This window comes from Puma concolor, chromosome E2 (assembly GCF_028749965.1).
Source record: "Puma concolor isolate L17-30 chromosome E2, mPumCon1.1.hap2, whole genome shotgun sequence".
NCBI lineage: Eukaryota > Metazoa > Chordata > Mammalia > Carnivora > Felidae > Puma > Puma concolor.
The window spans coordinates 61374424-61391474 of NC_141681.1; the positions used below are offsets into that span (position 1 = coordinate 61374424).

At 47.5% G+C, this 17051-nt stretch overlaps 1 protein-coding gene across 2 annotated transcripts; it reads left to right on the forward strand.

Moving 5' to 3' along the window:
* Nucleotides 1-9351: 9351 nt before the first annotated feature.
* Nucleotides 9352-17051, forward strand: ZNF304 (zinc finger protein 304). Of its 2 annotated transcripts, none has more exons than XM_086690823.1 (3): nucleotides 9352-9865; nucleotides 11410-11536; nucleotides 13601-17051. In XM_086690823.1, exons 1-3 carry the CDS (start codon nucleotides 9737-9739, stop codon nucleotides 15418-15420), a joined length of 2076 nt encoding a protein of 691 aa, XP_086546949.1. In that variant the 5' UTR covers nucleotides 9352-9736; the 3' UTR covers nucleotides 15421-17051. The 2 variants fall into 2 exon arrangements, with proteins under 2 accessions (XP_086546949.1, XP_025770278.1); XM_025914493.2 differs by having other exon boundaries at nucleotides 9352-9769.

A 17051-nucleotide genomic window follows, 5' to 3' on the forward strand; every position in this document is an offset into this window, starting at 1 on the left:
TACCATGCAGTACATTCAGACACCTGGGCCCACGTTCGTCCCAAAGCTGTTGTGACTTGCTGTCTCAGTGATGAAGGACTGAGGTTTATCCCCTCATCTCCCATTTCTTCCCATCTGGCCTTCACTTCCACGCTCCATCAGCCCAGCTGCAACCTTGCTACCACGTGGACAAGAATGACGGGACCGCATGCTTCAGTCGTGGCACGTCCTGTGGAGTTAGGACACGTGGGTGACTGAGACATGGGCCCTTCCCTTGAGCTCAGGTGAAAAGTATATTAAACAGGTGGAGTAAAGTAACTCTGGCTGTGACACCAAAGTGTCTGGGAGCCCCGGAAGCATGAGAGAGGGATTGAAACATGGGGGTGAGAGGACAGGTGTGGAGGGGCAGGGTGGCACACGGGCTCAGAGCTTAGAGTTGTGATGGTTGGGATTCCAGCCTGTCTGCACCGTGACCATCGCCAGCCACATGACTTTGGTCCCGTTCCTTGTCCCTGGAGTTCCTTGTCTTTGTGTATAAAATGGGAAGGTGGACGTCGAACTAAAGTGCACAGAGCCGAGCAGGCCCTGGAATGATGCAGGACCCTCAGGCGGGGTTGGAGTTGGAGGGCGTCTGCAGAGGTGACAGCGTGTGTCAAGGCGCAAGACTGAGAGGTGTGGCCTGGAGGAGGGCTGCTGTGGCTGCGGTGAGGAGGGTGGTGGTCAGTGAGGTGGAGTGGGCAGGGCGACATGAGGCACTGGCTTTGTGCCCACTCATTTTGAACTGTCCATCAGACATCTAAGCGGGGACATCGGTATCTCACTGGATGTGCGCGCCTGGAGCTCAGGGGAGCATTTGGTCTATGGATACGTGGTGCCAGTGCCCGCCAGCACCGGAAGTGCCCACAGTGAGGCCTACTGGTGCGCTGCCACGTGGGCTGTTGCATGCTGGGAAATGTGCCACACTCAGGAAGTGGGTTGGGGGGATGTCTTCTGCGCTCTGGGCGTGTGCTCAGTGATTTGTAGGAGGTTTAAGAAAGTGGAAATTTGATCTGAATTGGCTGTTATCAGGAAGTGGGGTTGGTCCTATGATTGGATATCCTGAAATTTAAAAAAAATTTTAAAAATATTTATTAAAATATTTTTGAGAGAGACAGAGAGTGCAAGCAGGGGAGGGGCAAAGACAGAGGGAGACACAGAATCCGAAGCAGGCTCCAGTCTTGGAGCTGTCAGCACAGACCCCCAGGCAGGGCTGGAACCCATGAACTGCGAGATCATGACCTAAGCAAACGGAGGACGCTTAACCAACTGAGCCATCCAGGCACCGCCCCACTACAGTTTTTTTAATGCTTATTTATTTTTAGAGAATGTGAGCAAGGGAGGAGCAGAGAGAGGGAGAGAAAGTCCCAAGTAGGCTCCAAGCTGTCAGCACAGAGCCGGGCGCGGGGCTGGAACTCACGAACCATGAGATCATGACCTGAGCCAAAATCAAGAGTTTGGATGCTTAACTGAGTGAGCCAGCCAGGCGCCCCTGAAATATTGTATCTTCAAGACGGGGGATGGGAGTGGCACTACAGCAGCTGGTGGACAGTGTAGCTGTCACTCAGGTCACACAGGAGAGGGTGGGCACCTGGTCATTTCCATTGTTTGCACAGGGTTCTTGCTTTTGTCCATGCTCTGACATGGTGACGCGTGGTTTTTGACCTTATCTCAGTCTGTCATGGTCACTGAGGTCAGTGTTCGGTGAACTTGCTCATGTCCAACAGGAGAATCCCAGAGTCTAGAGCGGAATGCCAGACCAGCTACTGAGAACACCGTAGCCTGGCCCCCAGGCCTATCCCTTTCCAATCATGACCCCTCCTGCGGCCAATTTCAACCTGTAATACAGATAGAAATTAGCCCCACACAGAGAGATCTAGGCAGAGGGAACATTACACACAAAGCTGTGAGCGTGTGCGGATCCTGGGCACTGGAGAGAGTGGAAGTTCAGGGTGGGAGATCTGAGGCCAGGGCCTGGGGACTGGCCCCCCTGGGGGGCTGGTCAGAGAGGCCTCGCACAGGAGGGAAGTTCTGAATGGGAACAGGCTGAGGGCACAGATATCCCAGTGGGGACATTGTTCTCAAGAGCCCGGCTGCTGGTGGGGCCTTAGTGGCACTCAGAGGGCCCCTTAGACGTGACTGGGCTAGAGTGGAGCAAGGGACTTGGGGCTGGTGTGGGCGGTTGGTCAGGGGCACCCAGAGGCAGATGCAGGCAGGGCGCTCACACCACGGAACCTACACAGTTTGAGCAGACTCCACAGCATCATCACACACACTACCCAAAAGTGTATTGACAGATGTGCACACCCCAGGACACACACGCAGGACACAACATCCTGTGCAGGTGCACACACAGATACCCACCAGGACACAGACACAGGCATATACCCAAAGGTAGACTTATTTATACAGCCACATTGATAGACACACGTGTCCAAATGGTCACACATGTACAGATGTAGCCATCCAGACAGGCACGCACACACAATCTCACTCACTCACACAGACACACAGTCGCACAGACCTTCCCTAATGATAATCAGATCCACATCCATAGGGACGTGGTCATAAATGTGTAACATCTGCTTCTGCGAGAAAAGGGCATTTGGACTACATAAGTTCATTACAGGCTTTACTGATATAAAGGATGTGCGATTTACAGATGATAATAATATATACAGTGGTCTCTATTGTAAGCCTCACATAGCCAATGGATTCTCAAAGAATGCTTCTGTTAATTTTTGCTTTAACTCCTTGATGTGTCAAGATCTGTACGAAGCTTCCACATATTTATGTATTGTAACCAAGCAAATCCAACTCTGCATGTATACCCAATAGAAATGAGGGCATTTTTCCTCCAAAATATACACAGTTGACCATTGAACGCCACAGATTTGAACTACATGGGTCCATTTATACACGGGGTTGTTGTTGTATGAAACAGTACCGTACTATGAATGTATTTTCTCTTCTTTATGATTTTCTTAATATCATTTTCATTTCTCTAGCCATATAAAATATGTGCTAACCAACTGTTTATGTTCTCAGTAAGGCTTCCTGTCCGTAGCAGACTATTATTTTAGTTAAGTTTTTGGAGAGTCCAAAGTTATATGCAGATTTTCAACGGACCAAGTGTCAGCACACCCAGCCCCCGTGCCGTTCAAGGGTCAGCTGTAGGATTATAGGCTTATAAGCAACTTGATTGATCATAACCAAGAACCCAAAACAACCCACAGAGCTATCAATGGAGACATGCCTAAATAAATTATACGGTCACAGAATGGAAGAAAACACAGCAATGAAAACTACTGCTTCATGCAACGTGGATGAATCTCTTAGAAAAAGAAGTGGGTGACACTGATACAAGTCAGAGACAAATCCGTATGGGCTGTAATCTCAGCTAGAAGGGTTAAAAAAAAAAACAACAGTGAACCTAATATATAGTGAAAAAGGACAGTAATGGTCACCTTTGTGCAGCGCTTTGTTCTAGGACATGTATGGGTGAGGTTTAATGGATGTTGACAGGCAAATACTCATGAAGCCATGCTCTTAACATTTGTCCACTTCATCTTATTGAAATTACACATATAGAAAAAAGATAAATAAGGGGCTCCTGGGTGGCTCAGTTGGTTAAGCAGCCGACTTCAGCTCAGGTCATGACCTCACGGTTTGTGAGTTCAAGCCCCGCATCAGGCTCTGTGCTGACAGCTCAGAGCCTGGAGCCTGCTTTGGATTCTGTATCTCCCTCTCTCTCTGTCCCTCCCCTGCTCGTGCTCTGTCTCTCTCTCAAAAATAAAAAATAAATAAACATTTTAAAAAAATTAAAAAAAAAAGAAAAAAGATAAATAAAATAAGTACCAGTGCACACCCCACAGAATAAAAAAGCACAGCAAAATTAGAATTCCTATATGAACCTCACAGATTGCAAATCCCACTTTACACCTCAGAGGAATCCGTTATCCAGAAATTTTGCTTTACTAATTCTCTTTCTTTTTAATTCATGGTTTTACACCTTACAAATGTCACTAATCACAGATACATTTTATGCTTGTTGTGAAATCCATATGAATGAAATCATTAGTGTGCTTTTCTCTACTATGGATTTTTTTTTCTCTTAGTATTTGCAAGATAAATGTATCACTTGTGAATCATCCGAATGTATCACTTGTTAATTATCCTTTATTTATAATATATGTATTTTAAACTATTCACGTACCTATAGAATTTTATTAAACACATCACTCAAGAATATGTGGGGATGTCATTTAGTCAAAATATTTACACTTTTTATTATCTTTATGTTACATGGTTATTTAGTATTTTATAACTTAATTTCCAAACATGCCTTTTAATATTTTCCATTTACCTCTGTTGTTGATTGATGTCTTGATTGTTTCCTTGTCTTATTTCACTCCATACAAATCAAAGATACTTTTCATGGTTGTCTATACTGTAAACATTCAGTTTGTACTAAATATAAACATCCTTTACTTGTATGTAAATGTATGTGTCAGGCCAGATTTGTCACTCTTGATGTGTGGATCCATGAGAAACTTAACAATTTTATATCGGCTGTTTCTACTAATTTCTGAGATGGCTGATATAAAAATGCCTGATACATTTGTGGACTGGTATCTTTATCCTTGTTATTCTCAAACTGGCTTTATGTAATTTAAGTCAGTATCATAAGTTACATACATATTCTGTTATATCTTCTTGGTGATGCTTTCTCACTTAAAATTATTTCTTTCTGATATAAATACATGTTAAGCATGTTTTTGTGTCTTATTTTGTAATAATTATAACAGGTATATTTTTCAAAACCTGTTTCATATATTTATATTTTAGATGTGTCCCTTGTATCCATGTTATTGTTGAATATTTTTAATATATAAAAAATTACTGGCTGATGATCTGAGCATTTACTCCATACTCATTTCATGAGATGGCTCATATATATTTAGGTTTAAATACATTCTCCGTGGATATGTGTGTGCTTTTCTTTGCCTCACTTGTTCTGTACATTTCCTTTTAAAAACTTTCTACAGAGGGGCACCTAGATGGCTCAGTCAGCTAAGCCTCCAACTTTGGCTCAGGTCATGATCTCACAGTTTGTGAGTTCAAGCCCTACATCAAGCCCTCCCTGCTTGGGAGTCTCTCTCTCTGCCCTGCTCCACTTGCACGCATGCATGTGCGTGCACTCTCTCTTTCTCTCTCAAAATAAATAAATTAATTAAAAAATAAAAACTTGCGGGGCGCCTGGGTGGCGCAGTCGGTTAAGCGTCCGACTTCAGCCAGGTCACGATCTCGCGGTCCGTGAGTTCGAGCCCCGCGTCAGGCTCTGGGCTGATGGCTCGGAGCCTGGAGCCTGTTTCTGATTCTGTGTCTCCCTCTCTCTCTGCCCCTCCCCCGTTCATGCTCTGTCTCTCTCTGTCCCAAAAATAAATAAACACGTTGAAAAAAAATTTAAAAAAATAAATAAATAAATAAAAACTTGCTATTGGTTATTTCTGTACATTTCAATTTTTCCTTCTTCATATTTGTGGGGTGTATACAGTGATTCTGTTTATTAGTATTTAAGCTGAAAATGACAATGCACTTATTTAACACAATAAAATAGAGATAAAATCTTTGCTCTCCTGAAAAATATAAGATTTAAATATTAATTTGCTTATCTCAGTTTATGTGCTATTGAGTCTATACATGGTAATCCATCACTCTGTCTTCAAAAAGGAAATATTAATGTCTTATACAGAGAATGTTTGTATTAATCTACAAACACACCCCTCTCATAGATCCTCATTCCTTCTACCATCACAGACCATTCATCTGGGATCACTTTCCTTCAACCTTAAATAGAATCTTAAAAGTGTTCTTTATGTCAGTTTTTTTTTTTCATTAAATTTCTCACGTTTGGTCTCAAATAGTCTTATACTGTTTCTTTGAAGATGCATTTGTTGTATAGAGAAACTTGGTGGTAGTTATCTCTCCCACGGTTTCAGTATGTCCTTCTATTGTGTTCTGGACACTAATATTATACTGGGTGTAAGTGGAGACATTGTGTGTATAAGCCATATATAAACATATATAGCTCTGAGAGACAGTATTCGGACCTGAGTTGCATAAGACTTCACCCAACGATCCCAACATTGAGATGCAATCAGTGAATGGATGAGGTTTTAATTTTGGTTGTCACATTAACAAGGGCGTAAGAGGGTAAAATGTAGATGATGGAAAATAAAATGGGCATCGGTGATCAAATTGATGGATTGTGCTAGAAATGGTCTAGGTGTTCACCAATACTATTCTTTTGGACTCCTGAGAGGAAAAGTATGTCCTCGCTTCCCTTACACTTAACTTAGGACCATGTTCGTGCTAGGTATGCCATTCAACTTGTTTTGAAGTCAATGAGGAAGCACCTTCACCTTTGGCTACTTGAGCTCAACAGGCCAGCTGCTCTGTTTATTATTAAGCTTCCTGGACATTCCGGACTCAACTCCCTGGAGGCCAAAGTAATCCATCTCACTGATATTTCTGCCAAATGGTTCTCTCAAGGAGACCCAAGAGCCAAACCTCTGTCATCGTCAAAAAGAATGTTCTCGCACATGATAATTTGGAAGAATTGACCAGAGACACCCAACAATTGACCCCCCAAAAGTAAAAACAACATTGGAAATTTAATAATTGTTGATCTGATAAAAAGAGAGAATTCTTATTTGGACTAAATGACAATATGGCCCTACCAGAAATTCTAAAATTCCCACCATTTACCAATGTACAACTATTGGTCTACTGACAAAATGATAGTGTTTATGAACCAATATTGGTGAGGAAATATTAATGAGGCCACAAAAGTGCCTACTTCACTTGTCCTGTTTGTCCAGTGGTACAAGGAAACGTGTTCATAGTGCTCCCACTTTGAACTGCCCAATGGAACATTTGAGGTTTGGCAAATGAATTTCATACAGCTTTCCCTGTCTCATGGATATAAATGTATTTTAGTCATGGTTTATACGTTGTCTCACTGGACCAAAGCTTTCCCTTGTAGACAGGCCACTGCTTCTTCTGTGGCTAAAACTCTGTTAGAAAAGATTATCCCTACCTAAGAAACACCTCTCAAACATCATGGTGGTTGGGTAACCCGTTTTACCCATAACGTGCTTCAACAGTTCTGTTTGGCTGGTTTTATACTTTGATTGTGTGTGTCATCCTCAGTCCTCAGGGTTAGTTGAACACACTAATGGCACTGATAAGACTCAATAGGCAAAATGTGTAGAGATCTTCTATATACATTGTTCAAAAATATTGCCATCAGTCCTAATTCTCAGATCTCCCACTGTCCATAGATTCTCACCCTTTGAGATAGTCACGGGATTTCTAGGGCACTTGGCCCTGCCTCCTCCGACCCACAGTTGATAAAGTAGATATCCTTCAAAATCGTAAAGGCCTAATTGCTCAGTAAAGGCACCGAGGGACAAAAGGCCACTGAATTAAGAAAAAACTGACTCTTGATCAGCAATGCTTTCCGAGAAGGATCCTGATCAAAAGGGAGGAATGGGAATATGAATAAAGGACAACCTCACTAAAATGGAGTTGGGAGGCCAAAAGGAGGAACACTCACCCAGTACTACTGGAAATCAAGAATTTCCAATTACCAAGACCAACAGAAGAATCAACAGGGAAGAATCATTAACTACAGACCCTAACAGGAAAAGATGTGCACTGCATTTCCTACAAGAAATTGACCACCCCAGCAACTCAAACAAAGAGAAACCACATTCACCCTGAACTCTTGCTTTTCTCCAGTGGATTTGCGTTCAAAACAATCCTTCCCAACTTCCTCTTTCTTCTCCATAAATAAGTTCCTTACTTTTGTTTGCTGAACTAGTCTATGGGTTGTGCAATACATTACTTGTCCTGAATTGCAATCCTCTGCTCTTTCAGAAGAAACCCATTTTTGCTAGCAAAATAACTGATTTGTTTTTAAGGTCTGCCATATGAAACCATGTTAAGTCCACACCTACTTAAGCCTAAGAGCAATTAGTCTTGATAGTCCTAACTTTTGAATCATGTGGCCTGTAGGAATGTGTCCCTTGCACAACAGACCTACCTGTGCTTTGTGAAACCTTCCTATATAAGATTTGTTTTTTTAATAAAATGCACCTCAGGGTACCTGGATTGCTCAGTCGGTTAAGCGTTGGACTTCGGCTCAGGTCATGATCTCCTGGTTCATGAATTCAAGCCCCATGTTGGGCTCTGTACTGACAGCTTGGAGCCTGGAGCCTGCTTCAGATCTGTGTCTCCCTCTCTCTCTGCCCCTCCCCTGCTCGTACTCTGTCTCTCTCAAGAATAAATAAGCATTAAAAAAAAATTTAAAAATTAAATGCACCTAATGGTATACACATGTGCTTTATGCAAAAATTGTCACCGTTATTTATGATGCTGCTTGCTGACTCAGAGTGGTTGTATTTTGTGTTTGAAAACAAATCACCAGTGATTCTGCAAAGAGGGGTCCCTGACACCCTCCTACATCAGTATATGTACCAACCTTGTGATGATAACAATAGTAACAATAAGAGTCTGTATTTAACGCTAGGCCCTGTGTTAAGCACTTATCATCTCATTTTCCATGAAGTAGGTTGTAGTACTTTCCCATTTTAGTTATTAAATCTTGGGGGAAGGAGGGAGGTCATAAAAAGAGTTCTACTTATCCAGGTTACGCTAGGGCCCCTCCCCCAGGTATTATATATCAGAAGGTGTCTTTTGGGTCCGATAACTTTGATTTTCAGTAAATTCACAGGTGATGATGTCAGTAAGTTCACAGGTGATGATGTCACCGCCGTCTCAGGGATTTAAATTTGGGAATTAACGAATTGGATTAACATTTAATGGTACTACACAAAGTCCCCACCAGCGGGACATATTCACTGTTCAATTTAAATCTCAGTCCCCAAAGCTGAGAGGTGAAACAGCTCCCCCAGTATTAAAGACTGGATCACGCGCTGGAGACCTCTGAGGACATGACTTTGCCCCAGGTGACCACAGAAATATGGGTGCGTCGCCTTTAAGAGGAGCTTTGGCACTCCAGGACCCTCTTTCCCCCGCATCTTTCTCCTCCTCGAGGCCTCCGCCCCCGGCGGCCAGGCGGTTGCCAGGAAGACCGGGAAAGATGCCCACTGCCTGGTTGGATGCAGGGCTCCAACTACATTACCCAGAAGTCTGTGCCGCCGCATCGGCGTTGTGCTCAAGACAGCCCAGAAGATGGGCGTTTCCCGCCGCTCGGAGAGGCTGAGGTGGGACTTCCGGCGTCGCCAGCGTGACGTCTTTTGCCTGTGCCGGGACTCTCCACACGGGCCGTTGAGGCCCCGAGTCTGGGGCGGGGCGAGCTTCCCGCGCGGCTCTTCGGAACCGAGCCCGGAAGGACGGTACCGTACGCGCCTTTGTTACCCTCCATGAGCCCCGTCGTGGGACTGGCGGCCTTGCGCGGAGGTGTCGGCTGGAGCTGCGCCCTTCCCGGGGCCTTCCCACACGCGCGCTGCCCTCGGACGCCCCGGCCGCGGTACCCTGAGCTGTGCGCGTTTGTACCCGGGGGAGACGGGCTGGGAGCGCGACAGTCGGCCCGCGGGCACCGTGCCTAGTGGAACTTTGGGGTTCCGGCTGAGCCCGCAGGGCCTGCCCGCTTTGCCCGCTTCTCACCACCCGGTTCTGCTCACGGGATCCCATGGAGGCTGCGGCGCGGACAGACGGGGCTCAGGTGAGCGGAGGGGCGGCTTGTTCTAGGACCTTCCTCACTTGGCCTTCATCGCTCCCTCTGAGTGCAAAGGCGGCGGAGGGCACTCACTCCCCGCGGGTATGTGCCGAGGTTCCGGGTATCAGTATCGGTGGGATGAGGTGTGCAAGGGTTTCCAAGGCGCTGGCACAAATACTTGGAGGTGGAAATGAGTTAGGAGTGTCCCGGGAACCGTAGGTCCCTCTTAATCGGGTCAGAGCAGACGGCAGGTGGTCAGGGGTCGGGCCTGGAGTGGCCGCCTGAGGAGCTGGGCCTCTGTTCCAAGGGTGGTGAAAGACGTGGCAGATTTGGAGCAGGAGAGGTGACCCGACCCAGATCTTAACGGGCTCCTTTCGGCTGCTCTCTGGCTGAGAACAGAGCATGGGCATGAGTGGGGAGCCTACCAGTAGTCTGTGAGTGTTGACGGCAGCTGGACCAGAGAGGCGGCTGTGGAAGTGAGAGATGGTGGTGGATTTTGTATCTGGGCGTTTTGTTTTAGGTAATTATATATTTTTGAGAGAGAGATTGAATGCACAAGCAGGGGAGGGACAGAGAGAGAATCCCAAGGAGGAGCAGGCTCCTCGGTCTTTGTGGTCTCAGCACAGAGCCCGATCTCACAAGCCGTGAGCCGAAATCGGGAGTCTGTCACTTAACTGCCTGAGCCACCCAGGCACCCGTTATATCTGTTTTTTTAACCAGAGTGACCAGATTTTCTTGTGTGAAGGGTGAATAAGAGAAAGGAACGAATTGTGGATTACTCTAAGGTTTTTGTTTTTGTTTTGTGCTTTCTTTACCTGGTAGAATGACGGAGATGCCATCAACTGAGATAGGGAAGCTGATAGCAGGAGTAATTTTCGGTGGTAATATTGGGAGTTAGGCTGTTGTCATGTTCAGCTTAAGAAGTCCCAGAAACTCCTTAGTTGAGACATCGAGCTGGATGTGGGTTTTAGTTCTGGGGAAGGGTACTGGTTGAAGAAGTTCAAAAGGTGGTGGCTGGTATGTTGAATGCGGTGGAGCTACGGGTTAAGTTTAGGAGGGAGTATCTTGAGGTCATGGTGGCAATGCAGTTAATAACAAGAAAAGTTGAAACTTGGGACTGAGGACTGGGTCTCTCGCTTAGGCACTGGGTGACAGTGTACCTGTCACAAAGATACATGAGCACTTCCTGGACCCCACGTGCAGAGCAGCATGGGGTGGGAGGTGGTTTGCCCTGTGGGTGCATATGGTGTGAACCAGGAAGTTGGTAGTGGAAGTGGCAGTCCCAGATGGGGAGAAGGGGCGGTTCAAAGAGTGATGTACATGTGAGGAGAAGTGTGAAGTGATGGCATTAAGGTTGTGTCTGGGAGGCATGGTCTGAAGGACACCGGGAGAACTGGCCAGCACGAGTGTTTGGCGCCCTTCGTGCCGGACCCAGAGCGTACCCAGTACCCACCTGCCCGCCTGCCTGGCTCTGCTCTGCACCCAGTGCTCAGAGGGACGTGAGAAGAGAGCAGGCACTAGTGGCACCAAGACCTGGTGTCTCCTCTGAGTCGGGACTGGGAGGAGAGGGACCAGGGTGGTCGTGTGAGTGGATAGACTGGGGAGTCCTCTTGCCTGTGGCTCAACTGTCCCCCCCATCACGACAGGGCTGTGTGACCTTTGAGGATGTGTTCGTGTACTTCTCGCGGGAGGAGTGGGAGCTCCTTGAGGAGGCTCAGAGACTCCTGTACCGTGATGTGATGCTGGAGAACTTTGCACTTGTGGCCTCATTGGGTAAGTCCCTGTTTTATCTGTGAGTATATAGCAAATTACCCCAAAACTTAGTGTCTTAAAACAGTAAAAATTCACTCTTTCAGTTTCAGTGCATCAGGAATGTGGTCACAGCTTTCTTGGATGCTTTTTGCTTAGGCTCTCTTACGAGGTTTCAGTGAAGGAGTCAGCCAGGGCTGTGTTCTCATCCGAAAGCCACTCTCTCGAAGAATCCACTTACAGGCTCACTCATGTGATTGTTCCCAAGAATTAGTTTCTTGTGGCTTATTGAACGTGGGAATTAGTTCCTCTCTGGCTGTTGACCTACAGCCTCCCTCAGTTCTCTGTCCTGGTGGCTTTTCTGTGCTGTGCCTCATAACATGGAAGCTGCCTCCTCTCTGAGCAAGTGAGCAGAGAGTCCCCAAGATGGAATCCAGCCTTTTTCCAACCTGACCTTGAAAGTGACATCCCCTTATTCTGTTCCTTAGAAAATGGGTCGGTCAGTCTAACCTACAGTCCAAGGAAGAGGCTCACACAGGAAGCAGGCATTCTTAGGGCCATCTTAGAGGCTGCCTTCCACAGGCCCTCACATTCACTCCGGTGTCCCTGGGGTTTGGTTCCCCTGTTTCCTAGAGGCATCTCTTTCTGTCCAGCCACCTCAGTGACTCCCTCCCCTGTTTGGGTCCCAGAATAGGTGCTGTGGGTGCCGGGGCTGGGCCACGTGCAGTGTCCCCTCCCCTGCTGAACACTTCCAACACTTTTTGCTCAAAGTCTTGCAGGAACAGGTTAGAGGTTCAGGGCCTTTTTAGTCTGCTCAACAGATTCAACATGGCTGTGCGCTTCCTGGCCAGGTATCTGTCCAGATCGACGGTACCTTGGTGTCCCAGGTTCTGCCCTTGCCATCCAGCTGACATTTCCTGGGGCCTGAGTATGCCAGGAATTACAGGCACTGACATGGTCACCGCTCATGAATGTCTCAGGGCTGCTCTGGCAAATCTTTCTTCAAGGATTTCCATTTTTAACATTCCATTTTCTTTCTTTTTTTTCTTTTTTTTTTAAGTTTATTTTTATTTTTTGAGAGAGAGATAGAGAACAGGCAGGGGAGGGGCAGAGAGAAAGAGAGGGAGACAGAATCTCAAGCAGGGTCTACACTGTCAGCACAGAGCCCAATGCAGGGCTCGAACTCATGAACCACGAGATCGTGACCCTAGCTGAAATCAAGAGTCAAAGGCTCAACTGACTGAGCCGCCCAGGCACCCCTAACGTTTCATTTTCTTCTCTGTGAGGTGGGTCTACCTGGGCCACTCATGTGCCCTGGGTTTTGTTCACAACTTCATCTTCCAGATCCCATGTAGTTGCCCATGGGGAGAGGGGGAGAAAGCCCTGGTGTCTGACGGGGCTGACCTGACTCTAGCCACAGTGAGCCAGACCCACAGAGGGCCTGGCCCTGCAGACTGAGGACCGGAGGAGAGCCATGTCAGTGCTGGGTTCAGGTCAGACTTGCAGCCTACTTCTCGTTCACCAGCGTTTTCTTGCCAGGGCCTATAGCGCTACCTCCGTTCTGCCTTGCCTTCCCCACTCCTGGCACTTTGTGCACTTGTCTCTTCTCTTCTGTCTTCCAGCCCTGACTGTTTCCTCCTTTCTCTGGTGTCCGTGTCTCATTCTTCTCTGTTCCCTCTGCCACACTCTGCAACACTGGCTGCTTTAATGTGCGGTGAGTTGTGCACATCTCCTTAAACAGTCCTTAAGAAGCAGCTACTCACCGCAGTCAGATTTTCCTGGGTGTGGACCCAGCCTTCTGCGCAGAGCCCTCCTGGCACCAGCCGCCAAGGCCCTGCTCTGTGGAGGAGTGAGCTGGAGACCTCTCCTCTGCTCCCTTTACCATGCACCACCGTCATGCCTGCTACCCATTCTTTCTCCTTACTGTGACTGCTAGAGGCCCGGGAGCGACACTGGGCCTGCTGGCTCCCTTGTGCCAGCGGCAAGTCAGGGCACTCGTTCTTTGGTGCGTCACACACATGGATGTGATGCGGCCACTGCTGTCCACCAAAGCCCACGTGTACCTCACCGGCCTCTTTTCGCTTTCAGATTGTTGGCGTGAAGCAGACAACGAGGAGACGCCTGAGCAGAACGTTTCTGTCGGCGTGTCGCAGCTCAGGACTCCCGAGTCAGGTCCGTTCGTCCAGAAAGCCCACCCGTGTGAGGTGTGTGATCCACTCTTAAGAGACATTTTGAACTTGGTGGAACGCCAGGGATCACCCCCCTTGCAGAAGCCGTACACACGTGGCCCGTGTGGGAGAGGATTCTTACTCAGTGAGGACTTTTACCGGCACCAGAAGCGATGCAGTGGAGAGGATCTCTTCGGAGGGGACGCTGATGGGGCCTCATACGTGAAGAGCTATGCAGTCCACGTGCCAGGGAAACCCTGTACTTGCAGGGAGGAGGGGATGGACTTTCTGGGCAGCTCTGGCCTCTTCCAGTGCCCTACCACCAGCAATGGGATGATTCCGTACAAAAGGACTGAGTGCATAGAATCTTTCCCAGCCGGCTCCAGTGTCGGCCGGCAGCAGACAGACCATGATGGACTGGTGCTCTTCAGTTGCACCGACAGCGAGAAAGCCTTCCTGAACACCTTTACTCTCCTCGGCAGCCAGGTAAGTCAGACTGAAGTAAGACCCTTTCGATGCCCGCCATGTGGAAATATGTCCAAGGAGAAATCAGCTCTCATCAATTACAGAAAAATTCACAGCGGAGAAGCATCGCATGTGTGTAAAGAGTGTGGAAAGGCCTTCATTCACCTGTCTCACCTAAAAATGCACCAGAAATTTCACACTGGAAAAAGACATTACACATGCAGTGAATGCGGGAAGGCCTTCAGCCGCAAAGACACACTTGTTCAGCACCAGAGAGTCCACACTGGAGAAAGGTCTTACGACTGCAGTGAGTGTGGAAAAGCCTATAGCAGAAGCTCCCACCTTGTTCAGCACCAGAGAATTCACACCGGAGAAAGACCTTACAAGTGCAGTGAGTGTGGAAAAGCCTTCAGCCGGAAAGACACACTTGTGCAACACCAGAGGTTTCACACTGGAGAGAGGCCTTACGAGTGCAGTGAGTGTGGGAAGTTCTTTAGCCAAAGCTCCCACCTTATCGAGCACTGGAGAATTCACACTGGGGCAAGGCCTTATGAATGCATTGAATGTGGAAAGTTTTTTAGCCATAACTCAAGCCTCATCAAACATCGGAGAGTCCACACGGGAGCAAGGTCTTACGTGTGCAGCAAATGTGGGAAAGCTTTCAGCTGCAAAGACACGCTTGTTCAGCACCAGATAATTCACACTGGAGCCAGGCCTTATGAGTGCAGTGAGTGTGGGAAAGCCTTTAGCCGTAAAGACACACTTGTGCAGCACCAGAAAATCCACACTGGAGAAAGGCCTTATGAGTGCGGTGAATGTGGGAAATTTTTTAGCCATAGCTCCAACCTTATTGTACACCAGAGAATCCACACTGGAGCGAAGCCTTATGAGTGCACGGAATGTGGAAAATGCTTCAGCCACAATTCCAGCCTCATTCTACACCAGAGAGTTCACACCGGCGCAAGGCCTTACGTGTGCAGCGAATGTGGAAAAGCCTACATCAGCAGCTCCCACCTTGTTCAGCACAAGAAAGTTCACACTGGAGCCAGACCTTACGAGTGCAGCGAATGTGGGAAATTCTTCAGCCGAAACTCTAGCCTCATTCTCCACCAGAGGGTTCACACTGGAGAAAAGCCTTACGTGTGCAGCGAATGCGGGAAAGCCTACAGCAGAAGTTCCCATCTTGTCCGGCACCAGAGGGTTCACACTGGAGAAAAGCCTCACGAATGCAACAGTTTCGGTGCTCCTTCAGCTACACCTCTTAAACTTGTTTAGCATGAGAAAGTTCACACTGGAGAAAGGCCTTAGGAATGCAGAAAATGTGCTGTCTCCTTGTTCGACCTAATAGGACTCACACCAGAGAAAATCTCTGTGAGTACCCTTTGGGAGGGAACCATCAGCCATCATTCGTACATGTATCATGAGGACGTTCCCGATAAGAAGCACGTAGGTGGGAAGCTTTCATGAGGTACACTGCACTTTGTAGACTACCCAGGGCTCTTGACAGAGTTCTGTCACTGCCAGTGCCTGTGGCGGAAGCCATCTCTTTGCTGCCAGCTGTCAAGGTCCCACAGCAAGTGTCAGTCACTCTGATATGCTCAGGGAACGCAGACCCCTGGGCTCTCTCTCCTGTTCCCTGGAGGGAATCATGAGTGTCCTGAGCTCTGTGAGGTGCTCACTTCCTCCCGCATGGCTGGATTCTGAGTGGACGTGATCCAGCTCTGGCGAAAAGGATTTGAACTGGAGTCTGCTGGGGATTTCCGGACAGGATTTCTCTTCATGAACCATGTTGACTGTAAACACAATAACCAGGACTCCTTCGTCTTGCTTCCACATCACCTGACTTTAGAACTGCTTGCCTCACGCTGCTCTCATCTGCAGTGATACTCGTATGTGTGGGTGTTGGGGGAGGGGGGGGTCTCTTTACTGTGTGCAATGGATTGAGAAAAAGTTGGGTTCTTCCAACATGAAGGGAGGAACACCTTTTGTCGGCACCAACTTTATGTGCCTCAGAAGGGTCAACAGGATGGCAGAGAAAAATCTCAGTCTCGGCCTAATTTCCATTGTTGCCCAAGGCTTTGCTAGAAAAGAGTGAAGAGCTTTGGGTGCCTCATCTTGTGGCCTGGAAGGCAAGTTTCCTGTAAGCCCGGAGTTCATTTTGAGGAGGGCATAGTTGGTGTGATAATCCCCAGGGCTTCTGGAAACCATACGAAGTGGGTCTCTTGTTTCTAGGGAATTTCGCATATTCCCCAGGACTTTTCAGGGATTTCTGTCTCCTGGATCAGCCAGTCCCTGATGTCCCTGATATCCAGAATCCCACAGGCAAAGTGTTCTTGCCTGGAAGGCCCACAGGGCAAGGCGGGGATCAAAACAGGTACAGAAACACTGAGATAATGGAGTGGAGGTGAATGTGGCAAATGAGAGGATATGTATCTCTTCAGGAGGCATCTACAGATGCCCATATGATTGTTGAGGGATGAGAGTGTGTAGAACTTCTTAGGATCTTCAGACATCTGTATCTCCTGTGGCCAAGGCTACTGTCAGTGTCTAAAGGTTTGTAGATTCCTGTACCTCCCTGGGCTGTTGAGGTTGTGGCCATCACTACACAGGCAGGAACCTCAGCACTGACAAAGGAGAGCTCCAAGGATAGGGCTTCTCTGACTCAGCTGGCACTCCTAGTGCCTGAAGTGGGACATGGATTTCACTGCTCTCCAGTTTTTGCTGACATTGAGGCAGGGCTCATCCTCCTAAACTGGGGAGAGGGATGTGGTAGAACCAAAATAGTTGGGAGATGTGACTTTCCGAGAGGGACAGTAAATATGAACTTTATGGGGAACACTTAATTCTCAAAAACTTTGTTGAGGTATGATTGACATGAAATAAACTGCACATATTAAAATATGAAA

What these genes read in the sequence shown, in the direction of transcription:
- ZNF304 (XM_086690823.1), top strand. Translation starts at nt 9,737, where the DNA reads ATGGAGGCTGCGGCGCGGACAGACGGGGCTCAGGTGAGCGGAGGGGCG. An exon ending in AGGGCACTCACTCCCCGCGG is followed by an intron (nt 9,866 to 11,409) that starts GTATGTGCCGAG and finishes CCATCACGACAG; the next exon opens with GGCTGTGTGACCTTTGAGGA. An exon ending in TGCACTTGTGGCCTCATTGG is followed by an intron (nt 11,537 to 13,600) that starts GTAAGTCCCTGT and finishes TTTCGCTTTCAG; the next exon opens with ATTGTTGGCGTGAAGCAGAC.